We start from the raw sequence: 15,856 nt of genomic DNA on the forward strand, positions 1-15,856 counted from the left end.
AAATGTTCATGAAAAAAACAGGAGCCACAAATGGAGTTCCTGCTTTGGATGGGGAAATTAAACAAATAGTGTCTGTGCCGCAGCAGAGTGAATGGGGGTGCAGTCAAAAGAATCTGGGTACTCGGAATTCAAGTGGAATAAGACTGGACTCCAGGTCAGCCGAATATCCAGAGTGCGGGGTGGTTGTGAGAAAGCCAGCCCTCCAAGAGAGTTGATGCCTCCAGTTCAAGATGAAGGGCTCAGCCCACCCACCATCCCACCCAAACTTCCCAAGACCCACCGTGGGGACAGGGGGGTCAGCTTACAGATGTATGAGGGCCTTGACACATGAGACGGAAGTAGAAGAGAGTGTGCTGACCACAAGGCAGGGCACAATAGGAGGGGCTGGCCTGGCCCAGGGGCACCGTGCCACTCTGCTCCCTGTGGGCAGGCCTGGGGGAAGGAGGATGGAACGTGGCCACAGGGAGGGGGGCCGAGCGAACGGCTGGACCCAGGGAGAGCGCCCGGCTGTCCCACACCCTCCCAGGTCGTGTGTATCTCCAGGGCAGTTTAACCCCTCCCTGGGGGGCGGGGGGTGCAGGACACTAAGGCTCCTAGGAAGCTGCTGGCACCCCAGTCCACAGCTCTCTCATTCCTGCATCTGGGGCCCCATCTCTTACTCCAAAGTGAAGCCCACTGCCTGACAGACCCCCACCCCAATCCCAGGCGCCATGTCAACTTCCCCACGCAGGTGAGATTTCTCTAACACAGCACAGAATGACACACACGGTGCAAGAGGAGCCCAGGCCACCAAGGACCACCCCCACCCTCACCCCAGCAAACGAGGAAAAGCAGCGGCATGAAAATGGAAGACCAGGATACAAACGTAAAAATGCACCCCACAGGAGGCAGAAAAGTTAAGAAGCAGGGGAGACCTTTTAAAGGTCCTAAATGTAACTCAAAGACATTCAAGAAGATGTTACAGTCATAAGACAAGGACAAGAGGCTTTGAAAAAGAAAAAATTAGAAAATTTACCAAAAATGGTCCACATTTTTAAAATGGCTTCTTTAGTTAAAAGTGGGATGGGGTCGACATATGAATGGATAAAGAAGATGTGGCACATGTATACAATGGAATATTACTCAGCCATAAAAAGAAATGAAATTGAGTTACTTGTAGTGAGGTGGATGGACCTAGAGTCTGTCATACAGAGTGAAGTAAGTCAGAAAGAGAAAAACAAATACCGTATGCTAACACATATATATGGAATCTAAAAAAAAAAAAAGGTTCTGAAGAACCTAGGGGCAAGACAGGAATAAAGATGCAGACGTAGAGAATGGACTTGAGGACACGGGGTGGGAGGGGGAAGCTGGGGCGAGAGTGGCATGGACAGATATACACTACCAAATGTAAAAAGTTGGCTGGTGGGAAGCAGCAGCATAGCACAGGGAGATCGGCTCGGTGCTTTGCGATGAGCTAGAGGGGTGGGATAGGGAGGATGGGAGGGAGGCTCAAGAGGGAGGGGATATGGGGACATGTGTGTGCATGTGGCTGATTCGCTTTGTTCTGCAACAGAAACTAACACAGTATTGTGAAGTAATTATACTCCAGTAAAGATCTATTAAAAAAAAAAGTAGAATGGGGAATCCAGAGACCTGTCAGTTTGTCCTCCTCCCCTCCCCTCCGTCCCACCCCTCCTCCCTCTCACTCTCCCTCTCTCTCTCTCTCTCCTTCTCCCCCTCCCCTCTCTCTCTGACACACGTCCTCACCTCTGAAGTATCTCCCCAGGACTTGGTTTTAAAGTCTTGTCACTTTGACTCCCTCTCTCCCCAAGCTTCCAGAGATCATGGAATTGGCCCGTACGTCATTGGGTATCAGCGAGCAGAGCTTACAGCAAAGAATGGCCTTCACCCTTATGTCTCCACTGTCTTAAATTGTTAACACAGTATGATGAACCAGCCATGACTTATAGCTGACTTTCTCTATAATAAACTTATTTTTCAAGAATTCTTAAGTCCTCATCAACACACTAAGACTCTAAAAAATGACCAACATAACATTTACCAAGGACCAATTCATCCATATAATAACAACTGTAAAAATGCACAAGAGGAGGACATTATATATGAATAAAAGACTAAATTCATCAAGAAGATATAAGAATTAAAAACACATACACACCACACAACAGAGACCCAAAATAAATGAAGCAAACATTGGCAGAATTGAAATGAGAAGCAGACAGTTCTCTAACAATATTTGAAGCCTTGAATACCACATTTTCAATAATGGACAAAACATCTAGGCAGATCAATAAGGAAATAGCGGACTTCAACAGCACTATAAATCAACTAGTCATGACAAACACATACAGAACACTCACCCATCAACAGCACATTAAACACTCTCCAGGACAAACCATATGTTAGGCCACAAAAGCAAGCCTCAGTGGATTTTTTAAAAACTGAAATCATACAAAGGGTCTTTTCCAAGCACAATGGAATGAAGCTAGACATCAATAACAGAAGGAAACTAGAGAATTCACAATATGTGGAAATTAAACAACATACTATTTTTCTTAATGTGGGTCAAAGTCAAAAGTCACAGAAAATTAGAAAATACTAATGATGAATTAAAATTAAAATGCAATGTATCAGAACCTATGGGAGGCAGTGAAGGCTGTGCTCAGAGGGAAATTTAAGGCTGTAAGTGCCTACATTTAAAAAAGAAGAATGGGACTTCCTTGGCTGCCCAGCAGTTAAGACTCCACGCTACCAATGCAGGGGGTCTGGGTTCGATCCCTGGTCAGGGAATTAGATCCTGCAAGCTGCAACTAAGAGCCCGCATGCCGCAACTAAAAATCCTGCACGCGCAATGAAGATCTTGCATGTGGCAACGAAGATCCCGCGTGCTGCAACTAAGATATGGCACAGACAAATAAATAAATATATAAATAATTTTTAAAAAAAGAAGTCATGCTTGGATTCTTTCTACATCTGTCTTGGTATTAATTACCACAGCAAATTAACATTAAAAAAAGGAGAAGAAGAAGAAGAATGATCTCAGATCAAAAAACTAACTTAACACCTTGAGGAACCAGAAAAATAAGAGCAAACTTAACCCAAAGACAGAAGAAGGAAGGAAATAATAAAGATTAGAGTGAAAATAAATGACATAGAAAATAGAAAAACAGCAGACAATTAACAGACCAAGGTTGATTCCTTGAAAAGATATACAAAATTGACTAGCAAAGAAAAAAAGAGAGAAGGTGCAATAACTAAATTCAGAACTTAAAGTAGGGATATTACCATGAATCTTAGAGAAATAAAAAGTATTATAAAAGAATACTATGGACAATTGTATGCCAACAAATTATAACCTAGATGAAATGGAAATTTTTCCGTAAATACGCAAATTACCTAAACTGACTAAAACAGAAACAGAAAATCTCAACAGACCGCAACAGTAAAGATCTCAATAGTAAAGATATTGAATTATTAATCAATAACCTCCCAGGAAAGAAAAGCCCAGGACCAGATGGCTTTCCTGGTGAATCCTACCAGCATGTAAAGAATTAACACCAAACCTTCTCAAGCTTTTCCAAAAACCAGAAGAACACTTCCTAACTCATCCTATGATGTCAGCATTTCCCAGAGGTAAAGAAAATTATGCACTAGTATGCCTTATGAACACAGATGCAAAAATCCTCAAGAAAATACTAGCAAACTGACTCCAATAGCATATTAAAAGGATTATATACCATGACCAAGTGGGATTTATATCAGGAATGCAAGGTTGATTCAATATTTTTTTAAAAATCAACCAATGTAATATACCACATTACAGAATAAAGGGGAAAAAATGATCTCAATTGATGCAGAAAAGGATTTTGACAAAATCCAACACAATTTCATGATAAAAAAAAAAACTCAGAAAATTAGGAATAGACGAGAAATTCCTCAACAGTATAAAAGGGATTTATGAAAACTCCACAGCGAACATGACACTCAATGTGCCCTTCATTGGTATATGGATTCAGGAGGAAATAAAGAGAATATTAAAAAAGAACAAAATATGCTAGTGATTCAACTGAGTGTTGAGAAGTAGGGGAAATAATAGTAAGAAGCCCCAGAAAGATGCTCAGTGGGGGGCGAGGCAGGTGGCCGTCAGGAGCTGCTGGCCCTCTAGGGTCCACCCACGGGATTGGCTCTAGCTTACTGGACACCACCTCTGTGGCTGGACCCCTGTTCCGTGGATCCCCTGGGCTCCAGCCCCTCGGGAGTTTAATGAGTTACTTGTCATGGGATTAGGACGAGTCTCCTCAGGACCAACAACAAGGAAACGGCCTCTGCTGGGCCTTCCTGATGCAACGACACACACGCCTCACCACCACTTTCCAACCACCGGAAAACCTCACACAGCCTCACCCGTCCACTCCCTCACACATTCACCCTCTCACCCTCCTCCAGCCCCCCCACCCCCACCACGGCCGCGTCCACCCCGTCCGTCTGCTCCAGCGCCCTGAGCTACAGCAGCGGCCCTGCCTGCCTGGTCCCTGTGACTCCTGCACCGGCTCCTGCTGGCAGGTGGACAACTGCCCAGAGAGCTGCTGCGAGCCCCCTGCTGCGCCCCCAGCTGCTGCGCCCCGGCCCCCGCCTGACCCTCGTCTGCGCCCCAGTGAGCTGCTTGTCCAGCCCCTGCTGCCCACCAGCCTGCACCAGCTCCTGCATGGCCCCGTGCTGCCAGCAGTCTAGCTGCCAGCCCTCCTGCTGCACCTGCTCCCCATGCCAGCAGGCCTGCTGCGTGCCCGTCTGCTGCACACCTGTGTGCTGCACACCTGTCTGCTGCACACCTGTGTGCTGCAAGCCCGTGTGCTGTGAGGCTGCCCCCTGCTCAGCCCCCTCGTGCTGCCAGCCCAGCGCCTGCCCCTCGTCCTGCCGCAGACCCTCCTCCTCCGCGTCCCTGCTCTGCCGCCCCGTGTGCTCCCGCCTGGCCTGCTGCGTCCCCGCCTCGGCCACGTCCTGCAGCTGACCGGCACGTCCCCCCAGGGCCAGCCAGGTGCTAAGGGCCACCCCCACCTCTGCCATTGCCAGCCACCGGCCACCCTCAGGATTTAACCCAGCACGAGCTGCGGTCTACACCTCTACATGAATGTGAGCTGACCTAGGACCCCAACAAGCAGGGCTTAGCCCATCTGTAGCCTCCAGATCAGGCCCAGATGAACCTGAGACAGCCCTCCCCTATTATGCGGGTCCCCAGGTTTCTCCTGAAAGCCATGGACACCGCTCTTCGCCCCTAGCCTTTTGGGGCCTTACTCTGCTCCGTCTCTGCCCCTCCTGCTGCTGTGTGCCGTCCCCTCCCCTCACAGGGGTCCTGAGCTGAGTGAGTAAACTCGCCACCCTCCCCTCAGCTGGTCCTCCTTCCCAGCTGGTTGTGCGTCTCATCGCTTCCGGCCTCGGGGCTGACATGAGTGACTCCGGCCTCAGCAGCCTGGGAGCCGAGCCGTGCCCTGGGAGCACTTCCAAGGGTGTTGAGCTCTGAGGCCCACCCAGTCGTCCCCACGGCCCTCGACTCCTGCGTCTGCATCTCTGGGCAGCTCTGGGTGGCTGTGCTGTGTGTCTGAGATTGTGGTGGCCAACGCCACCTGGCCAGCGGGCCCCTTGGCGAGAGGGCCCCCTTGCCCCCGGCCTGGCTCTCCCTGGTCAGCCTGGGGACACGCAGAAGGCAGGGCCCCGCTGGCTTCTGGCCCCCTGGGACACAGCTGAAGTAGAGCGTCCCTGCTGACCCCCAGCTGCGCCTGTCCCTCCACTTCCCCTCGAACTGCGCGCTTTATTCAGTCTTCAAATGTCCCAACCTGCCTTGTCTGTGCCACATAGAATAGTGACAACGTTCCCTCCCCAGCCCCAGCTCCCGGCTGGGTGCAGCAGAGGTCAAAGGGAAGAGACCAGCAGGTAGGTGACTTCCAGGGCCCACACTCTGGGGCCTGAGGCCTAGGCTTGCTGCCTGAGGGTGACACTTGGGGCCAGTCTGGATGGGACCCCGTGTTTCCCATAGCCCCAAGCTTCCCATGGCCAGCCCTCATTCCTAACCAGCGTTCCCTCCACCTCCACCCTGCCCCCAGTGCCACCTCTAGCTCTTAACCCTACGCTGCTATTGACGTGACACCTCCCTCCCTCCCAGGAGGCCATGAAATCCAGCAAGACATTCCACAAAAGGAGGGGGATCAACAGTGAATGCCCCCTTAGAGCAGGTCTGAGAGATCACCTGACGCTCCGGTGGTCTCCCCTGGAGAACCAGGTCCAGACTCCCTGGCTGGCTTTTCCAGTGCCACTACCCCCCAAAAGGGGGTCCTCAGGGAATATGTCAGTGGAAGTAGGGCCCTCCTGCAACTAGAACTGGGTGGTGGAAATGGGTACAGACAGACTAACGCCCTACGGCCCTCCTCCTACATTCTGGGGCTGCGGAGGGAGGTGGGAGTCCTGAACCCAGCCTCCCCTGGGGCCTCGCCCCTCCCCACCGCTCTCTATGGGACCCTGCCCCTGCCTCCTGGGACCCTTCTATGGAGGAGAAGGTGTGAGAAATCAATTCCCTCAGCTATTTCAGGGGCCAGAAAATTCACTGGGGCTCTGCCCACCAGGGCCTCCTCTATGCCTTTAGCAGCCTCCCTCTGGCCAACCCCACCAGCACCCCCATCCCAGACACCAGCACCCCCATCCCAGAGACCAGCACCCCCATCCCAGAGACCAGTGAACTGTGGGGCCCCAGCTTCCTGTACGCCTTGACTCCTCTGCCAGCTAGTGAAACCCACAGGCCCCTTCTCAGAAACACGAATTTAACTGCATAAAATATAATACTCCAGATTTCAAGGGGAGACCATTATCATTACCAATTACCAAAAAAAAAAAAAAAATTTAATGATGTAGTGAGATGTGGGCTTTTTTACTAAGGCATTAACAAGAGGAGCGGCGGGCCTCGGGCGGATGGGGGACAGAACGTTTATGCATATTTGTGCGGGGCAGGAGGGTGCTGGTGGCTCAGCTGGTGACAGTCCCAGGTGTGGCCCAAAGCAGGCACATCCCTCACTGGCAGCTGCTGCGTCTGGGTTAGTTATGAAGACGAAGGTGCAGCGCGTCCTGCCCAAGTTCACGGCCACTTAATTCCAGCCCCCGACCCTGGATGCAGCCAGCTGCGTCGGGGACAGAGCGCACGCGGACGGCGGCGGCGGCCAGTCACCAACGACTGGTGACCCTTCCCTGGGGCGCCCCAAGCTCAGCGCTCGACCCCCCCAGACGCGCGACACGCCGAGCGAGGCATCACGGGGAGGGCCGTTCCCCAGCGCAGGGGTCCCCGGAGCGCCCACCTGAGCTCCGTCCCCATGCGGCGGCACCCGAGCCCGGACACCGCTGACCCCGAGAGCCCCAGCCCGGAGCCACCGTCCAGCCCGCCTGCGCCACGTGGAGCTGCCGAGCCGCCGCGCCCGCGGCCTGGAAGAGTTTCCCGTCTCCCTCGGTTACCCGCGCTGCCGCGGCCTCTGCAGCAACCGCGGAAACGCGCGGGGCCAGAAAGACAACCGAATTTCACCACCTGGGTGGATGTCCTCCGGCTTCTTCCCAGTGGCGAGCGGGCGCGCACACGTACTCACACTAATGCTCACACGTGTTCACGCACCCGCGCACACTCACATATCCACGCGCGCACGCGCACACCCCGCCTTCCCCTCGGAGTAGGAAGACCCCCCTCGGTCCACGCGCGCCCCGCGGTCCGGCCAGGCCGGCAGGGGCGACAGCGAGGCCCCGCCCAGAGGTGGGCAGCTCCCGCCTTCGGGGTCACCTCCCTTCCCCCTTCCATCACCCGAGGCCCGAGCGGGGGCGGAGGGGGGGCTCGCCGGGCTGCAAACCGACCGTGGGGTCACCGTGGAAGCGGGGTGGGCATCCTCCTTTTCCTCTCGCACCTCCCAGCGGCGGGTAAGTACCCCCTGGCAGTGCCAGAGATGCTCACCAGAGTGGATTCGCCGGAGACCCCCACAAAGGCCCCAAAGCGCCATGCCCCGACCTGGGGGTGGGATGGAAAGTGAGCCACGAACACAGGGCTCCCCACCCCGAGCCCCAGCCCCTCCCGGGGACCGAGACCCACGGGAAGGAACCGGCTTTCAGGCTTTCTGCGCGGGGCTGGGGGTGGGGTCACGTGGGGGCGTTAGCTTGGGCATGGCTGCTGGGTGAGGAGGGGTCTCCGAGAGGCTCGGGGAGCCCCCAGCCCCCGGCCCGGACCCTCCTTCAGGCAGAAATGTGTGGTTGGGACGCCGAGGGTGACAGCCGGGGACCATGTCCCCGTTGCTCCCCAGACTTTCAGGATGGGGAGACAAGTGGGCACCCTCCCATCCCTACCCCACACAGACACAGAGGTCCGCTCTAAGCCCGGAGCTCAGAATCCACCCGGGGGCGGGGAGGGATTGCAGGGCAGGGGGGAGGGAGAGATGGGGGGGTTCCGGCTGGAAACAGAGCCCAGACCCCGAAGCACGCATTGGTGGCTTCCTAGATTTTATCCTGGAAAAAGACCTCCTGGAAATCTATGATTTACTCTTCAAAATCAAAACCAAAGAACCAGCATATAGTGTATGAGGTTGCATTATAAACATGAATATTCTTGGTTTCCTAATTTCTGTGCAAACAACGCCCTGGTTTAACGGTTGAGAATTCTTTAAAAGGAAACGGGCGTCAGGCTGACAGTCTGTCTCCAGTTGCCAGCCGCACCCCAGCCCTGCAACACCGTCAAGCAGGCCGGGTGGGCCTTTCAGCCTCGGTCCCCACACCACCCGCCACTTGGCGGCCTCTCCTTCCTGCGGCCCACGCAGAGTGGTCCCCCGTGCCCGGCTCCAGGGGCCACCTGGGGTGTGGAGCCAGATGAGGCTGGTGTTGAACGGGGCGCCGGCCTGGGGCTGGGGCGGCTCGGACGCAGCCTCGGGGCCCCCAGTGCCAGAGGGCGGGGCGGGAAGCCACACCCACGTGGACAAAGGAGGCTGACAGGGAACCTAGTGGCCGCTTCCTAACTGCAAACTGCTCAGCGGCTTTGCCCACGGCCCTGCTGACGGCTGCGTGAGCCCAGAAGGGGGCGTCGTGCCCACGCAGGACTCCCGGGACCCGGCGTGCGGGCCTCGCCAGGTGGGCTCCCTGGGCAGCACTGCCCTTCCTGCAGCGTTTCCATTAACGGAGCCCGAAGCACAGGGTGGAGGGATTCCTGGGAGCCGCCAGCAAGGGAGGGGAAGGGCTTCCTCCCCCCCAACCCCATGCCCCTCGTCGGGCCGCCCGCCTGCAGCCTTCACACCCCAACTAGCTTTGTAAGGCGCATCTGTGCCCCTCATTTCCTGGGCACTTCCTCTAGCTCCAGGGACGCAGCCCAGCCCAGACCCCGGGTCTGACCCCCCGCCCGCCCCGGGGCCCCCACACCGGCCGAGAGCCTTGTCCTCGCACGGGCCGGGCTGCGGTGTGACAGCGCAGGCGCAGTGCCCTCCTTGCAGGGACGTCGAGCAAGTGAAGGAGGGAAGGGGCTGCTGAGGGTGCCACGTTCGCCAGGTTCGCGCCTCGGCGCGGCCCTGAGCCCCGGGTGAGGAGCCGCCTCTGACTTTCCCCGGGTGACAGAGGACACCCCGCGGCAGGTCACCCTGCTCCGAGCGCCCCCCCACCACACCCCGCCAGTGACCCAGCCTTGGGGTCCAGCTGCCCCCGCTACAGTTTCCACAGAACCCCTCCGCCTTGGCCTCCCGCCCACGTGGAGACAATGCTGGGCCGGGACAGGCTGAGTGGGGGGTGGACGGCAGGCTCTTTGGCCACAGCGGCTGGTCACTCCCTGACCAAGAGCGCAGGTCTAGAACTCAGGCCACCAAGCTGTCCCCTGGCAGGACACCCCCAGCCACTGTCCTGGCACCACGCACATCACGACCCCCAGAGTCGTGGACTTTGTGTGGGAGCTGAAGGTCTTCCACTCCTGGTCCAGCCTCTGTCCCAGGGCAGCTGGCCCGGCTTGCTGGAGCAGCGGAGGGGTCCGAGCATCAGAAGACCCAGGCTGGCTCTGGGGTCAGGGAGGCCCCAGGATCCTGCCTGCCACAGCATCCCAGGGGAGCCGGCCCCACACACCCGCTGCGCGCCCGGAGCCCCGGCCTCTCTGCTCCAGACCCGGCCTCTCTGCTCCAGACCCGCCTCACCCTCCCGCCCTGAGGCTGGTCCAGCAGCTGGTTTCCCAGCCTGCTCCTCCCACCTGCCCTCCGCAGCCTCGTTCGTGCTGACAGCCTGCCAGGGTCAGCTGAGGCTCTCTGAGACTTGACCCGTCCTCAGATGCCCCTGTGCAGAAGGGCCAGCCCCAGGCCCCAGCCCTTATCAGAGGGTCTGCACCAGACCCCGGGCAGAGATGTAACCTCAACTTCCTCATCGGCAAAACTGTCCACACCACCTCCTGTAAGGGGCTGCTGTCTCATGGTCACAGACAAGGACGGGCTTGGGGAAGGGGGACAGGACTTCAAAACCCGAGGTCTTCACAGCCAAGGTCCAGGCACTTCACACGCAGCAGCACAGGCCCAGGAGCAAGGGCTAAGGGAAAGTGAAATCCAAACCCCACACAAACCCTACGGTGTAACCTCCTGTGCTTTTCAAAACCAAATGCTATCAAAGTGACTTCTTTAACTATTTGAGTCCTGACTAGCCATTATCAAGTGTCTTGGGAGCGTTCCAAATTTAGTTCAATATTATTTACTTGACTTTTATCTTTTCTCCCTGGTTGTCAGTCTTTATAACTGGGTCATCTTGTAACTATTTGCAGCATACCTTCAGGGGAGAGGGGGCGGGCTTTATAAATAACCTTTATTATTACTATGCAAGTTGATTCTGTTCCCAGTGCTGAAGGGAACATGAAGAGACACGTCTGTGACTCACCCCACCTGGGAGACACTGAGTGCTCAGGACGACGCAGAGCGGGTGCTGCGCCCCAGACCCCGTGTGCGGGTCTGTCTTCCATGCTCAAAGCCGGGTGGGGGGCGGCGGTGTTTCAGGGCTACAGGTGGGCTCGGCTTCTGTGTGGTTTGCACATCATGCATCCCAAGGCTGTGACTGCAGCAGGTGCAGGGGCCTTGGGGGCCCGGGTAGTCCTTCCCAACACACACCCAGGGGCTGCTCCCCTCCACCCGCACGGTCTGGCTGTTCCCTAGGGGGCTGGGGGTTTTTATGCCCCCCCCCAAGTGTGAACACAGGTCAGCGTTCCAAACTTGGGTCATCATGGGCCATCTCCTGATCACATCACTGGGAACCAAGTGCCATCAGAGCAAAGAGCCATAACACGCAGGGGACTTGGGAGGATTCCAGGATCCCAGGCTGAGATATCTGCAAATAAACCGGGAGCCACACACAATCCACCTCCGCGCCACCACCCTCAGCGAGACCCCGCGCGCCCATCGCTCACTCCCCATCCCGAAGCTCAGCTTCTAGCTTCCGGGTCTCGTTTCCCCTTTACTCTGTTTGTCAGCGTTAGGTCGGATAAATAAAGTCTCTTGGTAGAAACTGCAGAAAGGCATGATGTCGTGGTCACTGGCAGGTCAACTCGGCCTTTCTAAGGAGGAGGGGGCGGGATCTCCCCTCTGACTCCGCTCTCCTCTGGAGGGGGTCCGCGTGCCTGGGACCCGCCCCACGTGCCCCTCTTCTCGTGGGACAGGACTGCCCGGCCCCAGCGGCGGGGCTGCCCTGTGCCAAGTGCAGCCCTGGGTTCTCTGTCCACGGCGGGCGAGTGACCCGCCAGCCGCTGGGCCTCATTCCTCCGGCAGGTGAAGGGCCTTCCTGCAGGCCCAGCAGGTAAGTACTGTGGAGGGCCTGGGATGGGGGAGGGTAACCCTTTGAAAGGAGTCCCCACCCTGCTGGCTTTCCTATCTAGAGCGCCTCCATGCTGCTCCCTTTAATCTTCTCTCCCTCCTCCTCCCAGGGCCACTCAGCACCGTGACCTGGACTCGGCCTGAGAAAGTGGCACCGCACGCCCGGCGCCCCTCCCGGCCCCCGCGCGCGCCCCGCCCCGTGCCCCCCACTTACCCGTGCAGGGCCCCCATCGCCCGGCGCCTCGGCCCGGGGTCGCCAGGGGCAAGAGCACGACACACAGAGTCAGCAGGACAGACATGAGGGGCCCGGGTCCCAAGCTCCATCCAGGGGCTCCACACGCGCCCGCACCCGGTAGGCACCTGCTCCTCGCACACCTGGCTCGGCCCTTTCAGGGCGGCCTCGGCCTGGCGGTCACTGGGGTGGCCACAACCCCGGGCCTGCGCAGGGACAGCGGCGCCCGGCGGGGACGGGGACACGACGCAGGTGGTGCTGGCAGGTCGGGCTGCAGCCTCACTCTATCTCATTCACACCTGGGCTGTGGTCCTGCCCTGCAGGTGACAGCTGATAACATCTTGGCGGGGCCGCGATTAGTCATTGGCAAAGCGCATTTTTCCCAAAGGAAAGACAGAAATAGATCATCGGGAGAGCTGAGAGCAAACCAGAAAACTCCGGGCCGGTGTTCCCTGGGTGCAGGCCCCGCGCCCGCCCGTGGGCTGAGGACAGGCGCACCGGCCACCCGCCGCCGGGAGGAGGGAGCAGAGCCGGTGGGCGGTCCTGAGCTGGCCGTGGTCCCCACGCGGCCGCCCAGGGCTTTTATCTGGTGCCCAGCCCTCCCGAGGGCGTGTGGGTTTGTCAACTGTTGGCTTTCAGGAATTTCCCTCCGGAGGGAAGTCAGTCCTCCAGGGGAACAGCTAATGAGGAGACAGGAGCGTCCCGGGAGAGGCGTGGCCGTGAGGCGGGTGGTTCGTTTCCTTGGCGACCGGCCACTGGGCTCTGGCCTCCGCAAACCGCGGTCCACGTGCAATGCTGCTCCAAGCCAGACAGTTACTAAGTGTGATTATTCTTTTTTAAAACCCCTCCGTTGAGCGTGCAAGGACAGACCGGGGAGAGGGGAGGGGGAGAGAACTCACAGGCCCCCAAAGGGCACCCTTTCCTCGTTTCAGAGGCAGCGTTATGGTCGTGAACCCCAAGCTCTCCCCGGGAAGCCCCAGCTGCGAGGTGTGGGCAGAGGCCGGTCTGACACAGAAGGGGCTTGTGGAGGACACAGACCCTGGGGTTAGGGCTTGGGGGGAAGGGGAGGGAGAGGGAGGGAGAGACAGAGACAGGAGACAGAGAGAAAGAAGGGAGGGTAGGCAGAGAAAGAATATGTTAAAGGCTCTTCCCATAAAACAGCGCTGTGACTCCAGAGATTCTTGTTCCGTCTGTCTCTCCGTCTGTCTGTCCACACGCAGGTGTTTTACATCCTAGTCATAGGGTCTCTTTTTCTGGGGTCACATGAAGAACTCTGTGACCCCCCCACTTACACCTGCCCCCTCAGAGTGCCGGGGATCCCTGGGGGGGCCTCCCTCACCGCTGTCCCAGGGCCCCTGCCCACCCAGGTCCGGCCGGACCCACAGGGTAGGGAAGGAGACTCTGACCCCGCGGGCCCCCAGGAGCTGTGAGACGCTCACACACGGTGCAGATACGGGCACCATTTGATGAGAGGAAGGATGTAGTCCCCCCAAAGAGGGAAGGCCTGGTCTTTGGAGAAGGGACAGGAATTTAAATTGAATAAATTGAGCTTTTCTCTTTTCTTTCTCAATTGATGAGAACTTCGGGGTCACGGTGGCCCTGGGTGGGGCAGGGCAGGTCAGAAGGACAGGTGACTTCCCACAGGATGGGCAGGTGGCCCTTCGGGCAGGGCCACCAACCCAGGCAGCGTCCCTGTGACTCCTGCTGACCTCGCCACATGACCAATGACCTCTGACCCCCAAGTCTCTTGCTGACCTTTAACTGGTTGATAAAAATAAAATCATGTATTGTTTTTTAACAGCCAGATTTGAAAAATCAAAATTATGTTACCTGGAACCCTTCCAAAAAAGTTTCCTTCTAAAAAAAAAAAAAAAAGTTTCCTTCTGTTACATTTGACCCAGTAATACTAGTCAGACTCTGGATGATCAACAAGGGTCTTTAGTGAAAATTTATTCATTTTTAAAGCTACAAAAATATGTGTCTGAACACAGAGAAGGCTCAGAATTTCCTTCTCTAGACTGGTTCCCATGTGACCCTGGACAAGTCACATAAATGCTCAGAATTGTTTCCACATCTGTAGAAAGTGCCTCGTAAGCCCTGCACGGCAGGGACGTCCTGTGAGCTACGTGCTGGGTTTAGTTTACACGAAGCAGCATTTCTGCAAACGCGTCCCGGTCACACGGCTCTGAGGGACTCAACCAGGGTCGGGGGATTCCACGTCCCTCCCCGGGGACACACAAGCGCCCAGGAGTGGAAGCCTCTGAGCCTTTGGCAACAAAGAAAGCGGCTTACAGCTTTCTATCCCAGCTTTCCCCAGGCTCATTTGCCGTGGAAATCGCTTTTCCCCACATCACAGGCACTAAAGTCACAGAGATGCGTCCCCAGAACCCACTAAGACAAATGCGTGTGTGAAGAACAGAGCACGACCCTGCCCCTATCTGTGTGGTTGTTCAGAAGCTGCGTGAACTTTTCATAGATGGGATTTCCCTCTTGGGAAGCAGGCTGGGTAAGTCCCGGGAAGAGCAGGCCGGAATGCCAGCCCATCCTGGGTCGGCTAACTGCCTCCAAATGAAAGCATAGGAAATCTCCCGAGACTGTCCCCAAACACATCCTGCCTAACTGGTGCTGCCTGCCCCTCTCCTCTGTGTGTCCACTTCTCTGGAGCTGTTCAGCCCGGAAGAGAGGCTTGTATCCCAACCAGGGGTGATGCTTCCTCCAGGAAAATGGGGAGAAGTGACAGGTAAAGGAGAAATTTGAAATGGTAACTTTGGGTTACAAAAACATATCACCTAATCCCCTGGTGTTTCTATTAAACTAACCTGTCACTTATGCAGACTGTTGAACCTCAGTGGTTTTTAGTAATTTAAAGACACAAACACTCCTCTGAAATATGCCATAATTTGGTATTTAATGACCATTGTTCTAAGGATGTTTGGAAATGTCTCTGGGGAACAGAAGAGAACACTTGGCATGTGACAGTGAGTGTCGATGGACTTGGGAGGACCCAGCAAGCTTGGGCAGTGAGGATAGCCAACCCCAGGCTAACTGCCCCTGGGCCAGGCCCCCTTCCAGGGCTGGGCTCCCACCTGGCACCCAGCTGTGCTCCCATCAATCACTGACTCACCTGGAGAGGAGCTCATGAGACCCACTGTCTCCAGGAAATGCAGGCTAGAATTCCATTTTGAAAGTGATCTAATAAGAGAGGTCTCATTAGGTTATTGAGTAAGAGAATAGAGCTTGCTTTTCTTATCACAAGAAGCGTTCTTTAGATTACTAGGGCTAGTAACCCTTTGTCTGCTAAAGGGTTACTGCAAATATTTTCTCCCTGTCACTTCTTTTTTGATGCTTTGGTTTAAATGCTTTTTTTTTTTTTTTGAATACTTTTTAATGCTTTTGTCTTTTGCCAGGTATTTAAATTTTTTATTTAGTCAGCAACAGTTTCCTTAAGACATGTGGGTCTTGAAGGACTTTTCAATTTCTCTGCTGTTGTATTTGTGTAACTCTCTATTACTTCTGGAGTGTGGTCTTGAATATTTGGAATGCAGTGAGTTGAACTCTATTTCCAGAAAGCTGTTATGCACGTGAAATTTATTAAATACCTCTCCTTTCCCACCACCTTGAAATGTCACATTTATGGTGGATTCCGCTTCTACGTATACTTGGATCCATTCCACTAATCTCTGTTCTACTAACCTCTGTCTCTTTTCTTTCCCAGCATATTATTTTGACAACAGCATTTATAATAAGTGTTCATACAGACAGATAAAGGATATATGCACTAGTTTTCACTTTTCAA

At 55.5% G+C, this 15,856-nt stretch overlaps 1 protein-coding gene and 1 pseudogene across 1 annotated transcript in view; one reads left to right on the plus strand and one right to left on the minus strand.

Annotated features, from left to right (window-relative positions):
- TSPEAR (thrombospondin type laminin G domain and EAR repeats) overlaps positions 1 to 12,127 on the minus strand; it is a 91,026-nt gene extending 78,899 nt beyond the window's left edge. Inside the window, exon 1 of the mRNA XM_059922316.1 lies at positions 12,043 to 12,127. Within this exon, the coding sequence (XP_059778299.1) occupies positions 12,043 to 12,127 (85 nt within the window). The remainder of the gene's footprint in view (positions 1 to 12,042) is intronic.
- On the plus strand, positions 711 to 5,011 carry LOC132365099 (keratin-associated protein 10-3-like; annotated as a pseudogene).
- Positions 12,128 to 15,856: the final 3,729 nt, after the last annotated feature.

This window comes from Balaenoptera ricei, chromosome 4 (genome assembly GCF_028023285.1).
Source record: "Balaenoptera ricei isolate mBalRic1 chromosome 4, mBalRic1.hap2, whole genome shotgun sequence".
Taxonomy (NCBI): Eukaryota; Metazoa; Chordata; class Mammalia; order Artiodactyla; family Balaenopteridae; genus Balaenoptera; species Balaenoptera ricei.